Source organism: Loxodonta africana, chromosome X, assembly GCF_030014295.1.
Source record: "Loxodonta africana isolate mLoxAfr1 chromosome X, mLoxAfr1.hap2, whole genome shotgun sequence".
NCBI lineage: Eukaryota > Metazoa > Chordata > Mammalia > Proboscidea > Elephantidae > Loxodonta > Loxodonta africana.
The window spans coordinates 162,400,463-162,411,419 of NC_087369.1; the positions used below are offsets into that span (position 1 = coordinate 162,400,463).

General features: G+C 40.4%; 1 protein-coding gene across 9 annotated transcripts in view; it reads right to left on the reverse strand.

Moving 5' to 3' along the window:
- Nucleotides 1–10,957, reverse strand: part of ATP11C (ATPase phospholipid transporting 11C) — a 193,378-nt gene that overhangs the window by 38,075 nt on the left and 144,346 nt on the right. For all 9 annotated transcript variants that reach the window (XM_064277654.1, XM_023539461.2, XM_064277652.1 and 6 more), the window contains 4 exons: nucleotides 10,571–10,837; nucleotides 6,701–6,872; nucleotides 3,330–3,432; nucleotides 1,758–1,903 (listed from right to left, as the gene is read on the reverse strand). In XM_064277654.1, the coding sequence (XP_064133724.1) occupies nucleotides 1,758–1,903; nucleotides 3,330–3,432; nucleotides 6,701–6,872; nucleotides 10,571–10,837 (688 nt within the window). The remainder of the gene's footprint in view (nucleotides 1–1,757; nucleotides 1,904–3,329; nucleotides 3,433–6,700; nucleotides 6,873–10,570; nucleotides 10,838–10,957) is intronic.

Genomic DNA, 10,957 nt, shown 5'->3' on the forward strand with positions numbered 1-10,957 from the left:
GGTTCATCCTGCATAAAGTGACTGTGTTAAACCATACTCATGGATTCCAAATCATGCTGAGGGACTTCTGGGGGTAGGACAGGGAGGCCGAGGAAGGGAGCAGCCCTGGTCCCATCACCCGTCACTCAACACAATCCTGCTTCTATCTGTTCTAGCTATGTAACTTCATTTGAAAAGATGATTACTCTACTTAAAAAAAAAATAGTAGTTTGGAGTACTATCCAGCAACAAAATATTGATACACGATACAACATGGATAAAGCTCAAAAACATATGCTGACAATCCAAGGCACGACAATTGGTCTCTATTCACCTGGAGCAACAGAAGAGGGAGAGTCAGGAATAGGAGGATACGAAATACGTGGCTAATTGCCTCCATGAACAACTTATCTCCTTTGCCATGAGACTAGAAGAACTGGATGCTGCCTGGCTACCATCACTAAACATCTTGATCAAAGATTCTATAGAAGGATCCTGATCAAAAGGGGGAAAAGGCAGAGTAGAATTTCAAATTCTCATGGACTCCAGACTTTCTGGAGCCTTGGAGGCTAGATGAACCCCCAAAACTATTGCCCCGAAATAATCTTTAAACCTTAAACCAAAAATATACCCTAACGTCTTCTTAAAACCAAACAATTTAGCTTAACTAGTAAAGAATGTCTGCCTTGTGCATTGTGCTCTTTTAAGATCTATCTATATTGGGATCAAATGGACAAAAGCAAATCAAAAGATCAGATAGAAAATTCAGGGGGCAGGGGGGAAAAGGAGGGTGAGAATGGTTGCACAACTTGAAGAATGTAATCGATGTCAATGAATTGTACATGCAGAAACTGTTGACTTGGTGTATGTTCTGCTATGTAGGCTCTCAACAACAAAAACAAATTATTTTAAAAAATGATGAGTTAAATAGGCCAGACATAAAAGACTACATATGATTTAATTTCTCATATGGAGTTCTAGAACCGGCAAAACAAATCTAAAATTATATTTTACAGGTATTCTATATATTGTGTGGTAATATAAATCAGATTAGCGGTTGGTTGGGGCAGGGATGGAGGAAATTGACTAGGGAAGGGCACACAGGAACTTTCTAGGGTTATGGAAATGTTTTTATTTTTTTGATTGGGGTAGTGGTTACATGGATGTATACGTTTGTCAAAACTCATGAAAGTATACACTTTAAATGGGTACATTTTATGTAAATTATACTTCCAAATTATACTGTTATGTAAGTAAGTCATACTTTCAAGTGCTTCTTGGAAGCTGAGGATGGTGAGACTCAGTTTCACGTACTTCGGACATGGTATCAGAAGGGACCAGTCCCTGAAAAAGGACATTATAGTTGGTAAAGTAGAGGGTCAGCGAAAAAGAGGAAGACCTCCAACGAGATGGATTGACACAGCGACTGCAACAATGGGCTCAAGCATGGCAACAATTTTAAGGATGGTGCAGGGCTGGGCAGTGTTTTGTTCCGTTGTACATGGTGTTGCTATGAGTCAGAACCGACTCCATGGCACTGAACAACAACAACACACTTCAATAAATTTTACTTAAAAACTTTCATCAAAAGAAGTTTCTGGTTCCTGATTCATTCATTAAACAAGACCACCTCTGCTGTGCTGTTGCAAATTTCAGTAATAGGACAAAACAAAAATGAAAAACGGGGGGGCGGGGGTGAGGGAGTGGGAGGAAAAAACAAAACTACTCGGAGCTGAGACAATGCTGGATTAAAGTATCATGGAAATTCCCTCACGTACCTTATAGAAGAAATACTGTACTAGGTGTGCGATTCTCACATAATATAGATGTCCATGAGCCAACAGCAGTTTCTTCAAATGTTTAAACTTTGGAACAGAATAATCACTATTCCGGGCTGCCTGGCGACCTTCTTTGCCTTTAATACCTAAAAAAAGAATCTCTCTATAAGGTGAGTATTTTACAGAATAAGCAACCCCTTTTTTAATTCTAACATGTTAAACTTGCTTAAATGTTATAGTTCAACTTTACACTTCACTTTTTTTAACCAAAAGAAAAAAAAAGTGTTTTCTTTAAAGCAACACTGAGATTTTCCCAAAAAATGGGAAACGAGGTTTAATTTGCAGCTAAGTATTTGTAACACAATATGAAACAATGAAATAGAATCATTATTTCAATCATTACAAGGCAAAAATTATCCAGAGGAAAAAATTGAACCTGCCCTGAAAATCATTTTTAAGCTACTTAACAACAACAACAAAAAACCAAACTCGTTGCTGTCGAGTCAATTCCAACTCATAGCAGCCCTATAGGACAGAGTGTAGAACTCCACCGTAGGGTTTCCAAGGAGCACCTGGTGGATTTGAACTGCCGGCCTTTCAATTAGCAGCTATAGCTCTTAACCACTACGCCACCAGGGTTTCCTTAGGCTACTTAAAACAAAACAAAACAAAAAAAGGAAGTGCTTAATTGTGCATGTCACAGGGCTAGAGGCTATATTAAGGCACCTCAAAGACCTGGTATTTCTCTTCTAGGAGCTCAAAACTGGAGTCACAATGAAAATATGGCAAAATCTTTTCACTGAACGAAACTCTAAGTAGTAGCCAAAGTATTCCATGAGCTCAAGCAGCTTTAGGCCATTTCCACAGTGGATAACTAATGAGTGAAACTTAAAAAGAATTCCGCACCAGATAGGGCAAATTCCAAATGGGAAGAAGAATTTGGGAATCCAAACTGTAGTACAGTGATTCCCAAGATTCTAATTCTATACCTCCTTCCCCACACCTCCCCCCAGAAAAAAAAATTGCTGGGGTGTAACTTTGCTGCCTAACATTAGCCTGACAGGGAAACAATGGCACAGGAGGTAGAAAAGCTGTTGCTGTACGTCGACACATAAATTCAGCACTACAGCCCAAACCACCCATAAATATTGCCACGAAGAAAACCAGCCAACTAATTATCATTTCTTAGTCCCAAACAGTTAAATATCTCAGAAGATATAGTGCAGCAACATAAGCAGGCGGTCTGGCCAGGAGAGAAAAATCAATAAAATTTCATGCACGCTGTCAAAGTGAGAGCTAAACAATCAATCGTGCTGCCAGTAGGTTTGGGAAATTCACGTTACGTGGCCAATATAAAAATAGCCTTACACTTTGTATTGCTGCATGCCCACCAAGGGTAGGCCCTTGGGATAGATATGTTCCCCCATCAGATGAGGCCCTTCGTTCAAATCACAATTATCATCCCCAAATTCAAGGTGAGCAACCAAAGCAATCTCTCTAGAATATAAGACCACTCTCCCTAAAAGCAATACCGATTATCTTACAGCTGTCATCTCAGTAGATGTTTCTTACCTATTCCCACGTGGGATTCCAAGATCATACTAACATCATTGGCACCATCACCTATCGACAGTGTTATTGGACTGCCTTTTAAATTCTTCACCATTCTGACAATCTAAACATTAAATATAAAAGAAGTATAAAAAAGGTCAAAGCAGAATGTGAGATTGTACCACATTTGGGGTTTACTGCTCATTCATACTTGTTAATGGAGGCCTTTCAAAAAGGCAGTTTGTGCAGATACGTACAACAGTAAAGAATTCTCAGACGCAGAAGTACACAGCTATTCAAAATCTAACACCAGCACCCGCTTGTTTCTGGTTCTGTGCAGGTATGAACTATTAAAAGCCTGGTTTCCTACCTATATCAGTGTTCAACACGCTTCCCTCTTTTGTTGTTGCTTCATGTGTCCTTTCAGATGAGATGCTGAATGATTACCAATGGAGGCCATAAAACCGATTTGGGGTAGCATGTACAGGGCCATTGGAAGAAAAGTGGGATCAGAGGACTTTTTTGGTTACCTCTCACTCTCTCCTCCCTATTGACATCCCTACCTCCCCTAAGTACACCTCAATCCTTATTCTCTGGAACTTACCTAATGTTAAATTCTTGCTCCCATCAGGCTTTCCACTAACGTTTATTAAATTTCCTGCTGCTCAATATGGCTTGACCTTTCCTATAGGTTGCTTTTGTTGTTGTTAGGTGCCATCGAGTCAGTTCCAACTCCTAGCGACCCTGTGTACAACAGAACAGAATACTGCCCTGTCCTGCGCCACAATCACAATCATTGTTATGCTTGAGCCCGTTGTTGCAGCCACTGTGTCAACCCATCTTGTTGAGGGCCTTCCTCTTTTTAGCTGACCCTATACTTTGCCAAGCACACTGTCCTTCTCCAGCGACTGGTCCCTACTGATAACATGTCCAAAGTATGTAAGATGCTGTCTCGCCATCCTTGCTTCTAAAGAGCATTCTGTTTGTACTTCTTCCAAGACAGATTTGTTCATCCTTTTGGCTGTCCATCGTATATTCAATATTCTTTGCCAACACCACAACTCAAAGGCGTCAATTCTTCTTCGGTCTTCTGTATGCACTGTCCAGCTTTCACATGCATATGAGGTGATTGAAAACACAATGGCTTGGGTCATGCACACCTTAGTCCTCAGGGTGACATCCTATAGGTGGCTATACTTTAAAAAGGGGCATCATAAAGGTAGTGAGATTTGTAGAAAGATGCCCGAGATACGTGTACAAAGCCTGTCACTACGCTCTGAGTGTCTCTTCAGGATGTGTCAATGGTACTATCTAGCTCAGGGCTGTGTGTATAGCAGGTGCTGACTAAAATGTTCACCCCCAGTGTTAAAACTTCTGCTTCAAAGTTCTCCCAAACCTTCTCCTGGCACAGTTACTTGTAGAAAGTATACTGCATAAGCAGCTGCCTTCCCACATTATGTTTCGGATAATGACTGCTTGATGTGTCAACTCTCAAAACCCTCTTAGAATCTAGCAGAGTTTTAAAAGCTTAAATAATTCAGAAGTTAAATAACACCTTGCAAAAATTCTGTCCTCATAATTGCTCACCAGTTAACATAAATAAAATCCACTTTCAACATAACTGATAAAAGACAGTAGACAGAGACAATGCCCCAAACTAGGATGAGCACTGTGTGTGTTGGAGGGGGTGGGGTGTGTGTAAAGGAGAAGTCACAGACACAGCCATCTCTTGGTCTAGAACAAGGAGCTGAAGAATCTGAAGAAGCAAGACTAACACAGATGAAAGAATACATGCAGTATATACAAAAATGAGAAAGTATATAATTGAGACTCTAAAGAGTATAAAAGTATGAGGAGGTCAGGTGAAGCAGACCAACGTAGGCTGGAGAAGTTGGAAAACACGGTGTATGGGAAGTACCCCTTGAGCTGAGTTTTGAGTAAAATTTTTGTTAGGCCAAGAGGAGCTCAGAGAGAATTCCAAATGAGGAAATGATATGAGAAAAGCTTTGGAAGTTAGTCTGAGTACGGCATTTGAAAGGAATACAAGGGGGAACAACCAACAAGAGTGGAGAATTTATGCTGGATAAGGGAGTGGTATGGAGTACAGTTCTACTCTGACACACATGGGGTCTCCATGAGTCAGACTCCACCTGACAGCAACTGCTAATGGACACAACACGTATAGATACACGTTAAGGTCCAACACGGTGATCCCCAAGTGTTGCATCGAGCCATCTGCCTTTCATCCTAGGGGACTAGAAAACCACTGAAGCTGTCTGAGCAAGAGCACAGTAGTGTTTTAATAATAAGATTATTTTGGAGTGTGGGGAAATAGATTAAAGGGGGAAAGGTGAAAGCAAGGAGACCAGCAGAGAGACTAAATAAAAAAATAGTCTGTGTGTAAAGCCATAAGGAATTGGGCTAGGCTGGCAGTGACAGGTTTAAAAAGATGGCACCAAAATGAGAGTTATGACAAAAGGTAGGATGAAAGGACTTGGTGACTTTACATGGAGTGAGGAAGATGAGAAGGGTCAAAGGTAGCTCTTTGAGATGTTGGGAAAAAATGAAAAGTGGCACTACTAGCAGAAATAATGAGGACAAGGGAAAAAACAAACTGGCCTAAAGGAGAAAATTGTAAGATCTGTCTTGGACAGTAGAATTTAGCATAACAGTAAGGAATCTATATGGAGCTGTCTAGCAGGCAGCTAGAAATATGAGACTAAACATCAGGAAAAAGTTGCAGCCAGAGATACATCAATGGGAGTCATAGAAATGGATGTGCTAATTTAAACAGAGTCTTAAAGAAAAAAGCAGAGGGAAGACTTAGCCCTAGAGAATACTGGCAATTAGGGAGAAGACAAAAGATAAAACAAAAAGATGCTAGGTTGCCAAAGAAGAAGAAAAAAGTCAGGACTATGGACTATCATAGAAACCAAGGGAGGAGAGTTTTAAGAAGGGTCTAATCGGTAGCATCAAATGCAGTGGAGAAATGAGGAGAGTGGAAGACACCACAAGGGACTGGACAAGGAGGTCATTGTTCTCCTCCAGGCAAGTCAACAGGGTAGGATGAGAAGAAAGAAGGCATGGGGCTAATGCAATAAGGGAGTTGAAAGCAGTGGAATGGAGGCAGCAGGCACCAAGCACTCATTAGAGAAGTCTGGAAGGTGAAGAATAGGACAACAGCTCAAGGGGACAATAAAGTGAAGCATAGTTTAAATTCAAATCGGGGAAGACTCCTGAGTTTGACAACAAAGAGGAAGAAGTCAGGGAAGAAGAGATTAGGTGATAATAACAGCGCCTAAAAATAAATGAATAAATAAGTAATCCTGAACATTCAGACACATGTTTATAGAAGTACCCAGAATGGAACATTAATTAATATCCACAGTTACCTGGGCTTTCTGCAATGGTGCCATCCGGCAGCAGAGCACTGCAGTGCACTTCATACAGATTTGTAGGAAAATGCTTTTGTAATTGTTTGAGCTAGAGTCTTGGCTAGAATTTAATATGAGTGACAATGTGGAGCCATCAATGATTAATCCATATTCCTGATCTGTCCATGCTCTAAAAGGGAAAAGAAAAAAAAATGCTGTATTTAAACCTATTATACATTTGTATTTAGAGTCCCAATTTTTTTTGTTTTTAACCACAAAGGGAAGGGTCCCAGATAGGAGGAGTGAACAATGTGGTTCCTTGACCTGTAAATTCTAAAGAAGCAGCTGCCTCAAATAATGGCACAACCGAGACTTTCAATCACATCTCTGAGACTCAAGCTGCCCGTATAGACCACCAGCGGTTTCTAAATGGTAAAAAAATAAAGGAGGTTGAGCAGCCTGCCTTTGTACAAGAAACTCAAAGATAATTTTGGAAACTACAGACCAATCAGTCAAACTCTGATATGAAGACAAATCATCAGTCCATCTGAAACTTCCTTAACACAGGAAATACACAAAATGGCTTTAGGGTTAAAAAAAAAAAAATCACAGAAAAGACCCTCTCCTAAAATCTTTGCCTGAGTGACAAAACCTATTAATAGAGCATGGCTTCTCAAATGTGATGGAGTGCCTCCCAGTTGTGATGCTCATTTAAAAATGTCATACAATGCTGACATATGCTCTTTAAATAAGTATCATTTTATACTAGATTAGTGGTTCTCAGCCTGAGCTTGCCCAGTAGAATCACCTGGGCAACTTTACAAAATTGTCCATGCCGGGCTCCATCCCCACACCAATTACATCAGAGTATCTGGGGCAGGGCTTAGGCATAGGGATGTTTTAAAAGTTCCCTAGGTGATTCTAGAAGGAACCCTGGTGGCACGGTGGTTAAGTGCTCATCTGCTAACCAAAAGGTCAGCGGTTCCAGCTCACCAGCCGCTCCTCAGAGAAAGATGTTGCAGTCTGCTTCTGTAAAGATTATAGCTTTGGAAACCCTATGGGGCAGTTCTACTCTGTCCCGTAGGGTCTCTATGAGTCAGAATCAACTCAACTGCAATGGGTTTAGGTGGTTCTAATGCACAGTCGGAAACTCTGGTGGCGTAGTGGTTAAGGGCTATGGCTGCTAACCAAAAGGTCAGCAGTTTGAATCTACCAGGTGCTCCTTGGAAACCCTATGGGGCAGTTCTACCCTGTGCTTTAGGGTCGCTATGAGTTGGAACCAACTCGAGGGCACCTAACAACAACAAAAACAATGCATAGTCAGGACTAAGAGGTATTAGGTGCCGGGAAGACAAATTTAGCACGTGTCAAAATTTAAGAAAAATATATGGGGGAAAACTTACAACTGAAAAAATTCTATCAATTAACTAACCTTTTGCAATTAGGAAAAAAGCCCACAGTGATTACTCAGTTTTTGCTCAGGGATTCATGGGTGACATTTGAGAACCACTGCAATGGAAGCATTAAACACAGCAAGTTCTCAAAGTTATAGATTCACTTACCTGATGGAATACTTCTTAAACTTTAATGCACAAAGGAATCACCTGAGGAACTCAATAAAATGCAGATTCTGGTTCAGTAGGTCTGGGATGGGACAGGAGATTCAGCATCTCTAACAAGCTTCCCTGGTGAAAAAGGTGCTGTTGTTCTACAGGCCACCTTCTGAGGAGTGCTAGCCTAATACACCTCATCATTCCTTTGGTCCATATTCGTTGAGTGTATACTACTAACACTGTAATATTTTGTATTTACATAAACTTTGCTCCATCATTTTGTGAGCATGCTCTATTCACTAATCAAAGAGACGTCAATCATGTGTTCCCTTTCTTTGCTCCCCTCCCCATATAACAAGCAATATTTATAAACATCTAATATATATAGGCCCCACGGAAGAATACAAAGAATTATTGACTAGTATTTCTTTGGAAAAATAGAAATTTTCCTTGTGGTGACAGAAGCATACACAAGAGAATATACTCAACCAAAAGGCTAGTAAATGGTTAATGCCCAGTGACTGAGACAATAAGTACACACAGGAAACGACAGTGGGTGGTCGGGAAAAGCCTTGTGGAGGAGTGCTCTCGGAAACAAAGCTTTTTTTAGACAAGGGAAAAGGGGGTGAGGAGAGAGAATTTATATTTTGGCGCAGTGGGAAATCAGGACGAAAAGGTGGATTGAGGCCTTTGGTCTGACCTGATTCTGTGGGTACGGAAGAACCATTATGGTTTCTGAGTACGGCTATTGTATGGGCATTGCTTTATTTAAGGATCACTCATCTGGCAGAGGGGTTTGGGGATCCAAGGCACGTGGTGCTAGGAATAGGACGTGGAGCACTGGTATTGAAAATGGGAACATGGATAAGGTTTGGTCACGGATCTGATGTGCAATGGGCAAAGGAGCAGAAGCTGAAAAAGGTGATCCTGGGTCTGAAGTCTGTGTAACTGGGAGAAAGACTGTACCCAACTCCATATGAGGGATGATCTGATACGATGGTGAGTTATGTTTTTTTGTAAGCACTGGCTTTTACAAAAGTGCCCCAGAGCTGCTGAATAGACCAAAAAAAAAAAATGCAAGTAAGTTAGGACTGCCTTTATGAGTACCATTTGACTAAAGGAAGAAAATATTTATTATAAGCATTAATAAAAACCCATTTACTCTCATTGCTACCTAAGACCCAGAAGAACAACTGCTGTTTTAGAATTGTCCATAGCCTCATGAATGTGGGGTATTCTTGCTGTTTTTTTTTTTAAATTGTGGCAAAATATACAATATAAGCAATATAAAATATACAATATATAATATAACATCAAATTCACCATTTTTAACTGTACGATCCAGCGGCATGAATCACACACATAATGTTGTGCAATCATTACCACTATTTTTTTCAAAACGTTTCTGTCTAGGGTATTCATCGCTAAAGAGCTTGTTTATGCATCCGGGATGGGGACAGAAAGATAGCATAGTTGTCAAAACTAGGGACCCTGGAATTAGATAGACTTGCTCTTATTACCTATGTGATCTTAAGTAAATCACTTCACCTTTCTGAGCCTCAGTTTCCCTACCTGTAAAATGGAGAAAATAAGAGCACCTCACTAGGTTGTTGTGAAGATTAAATGAAAATAATTATGTAAAGCATTTATCTTTGTGCCTGGAACATAAAGTGTGCTTAAGAAGTCATAAATAATTATTGCCTGGGGTCCCTTGTCATTCCAGAAGAGAAAATCAAATTGCTTATGCCCAAGGTAAAGTAAAGTAACTAGTTTGGACAAGGCTGAGCCTTGGTCAACAGGAGTATAGGAAAATAGATCTCTGGGCATTTGAACTATAGTAGATGAGCAGCTTTCTTTGAGACCCCTAAGTCTCAAGCAGATAGTTGAAAGCTGAGTCAAAGTAACCATGTTAACAAGTATTTGGCCCCCTTTGGAATTCTAGGGCATGAGAATGCACACAGAAAATGACTCCAGCACTTCAAAATGCATGGAAACTGTTAAGAGGGTTCAATTTAAGCGACCACAAAAAGCATTATTTTCTCTTAACATGGACCAGACCAGGATAGCAATGCAAAATACCCAGGTGCAAAACATTTAGAAATTCAAATGCTTTTCTAAAACTTGAGAAATTCAGGTTTTTCTTTTAAGAGAACTTTTTGAAAGGAGAGGTAGAAATGCTAAATAATCTCAAATGGGCCATTAGCCAAGTCTTCAGGGAAGGTTTTAACTTACAAGGAGGAAACAGAGAATGATAAATTACAGAAAATGGAACCTTCTGCATAAGCAACTGTGGTTTACGTCCCACCAAAGTCTAAATACTGATGCACTTTCTTACTTTTTATGGCTTCTAATAGTACTTTTAGGAAATTCACGCAGCAACTTCTTCCGATATTCTATCAACAATTCATGCAATCGGTCTTCTTTTCTTTCACATTCTTCGATGGATTTGGTGGTCAGTTCTAAGAGCTCAGTGCCTGTTTGGAAAAGGCGGCAGGCATAGCATGTGGATTTGGCTGTCTCCATCTTGTCCCCGGTAAGCACCCAGACTTTCAGGCCTGCTGCATGCAGAGCATCAATGGTCTCAGCGGCTTGATCTTGCAGCCTGAGAACACAAAGGAAACCTTGTTATCCTCAGAAACTCCTGACAGGAACTCTGTAAGAAGGCTTGTTAAAGAGAATATTTTTATAATTCACAGCCATTATGCAGCTCTGGCACCTTATT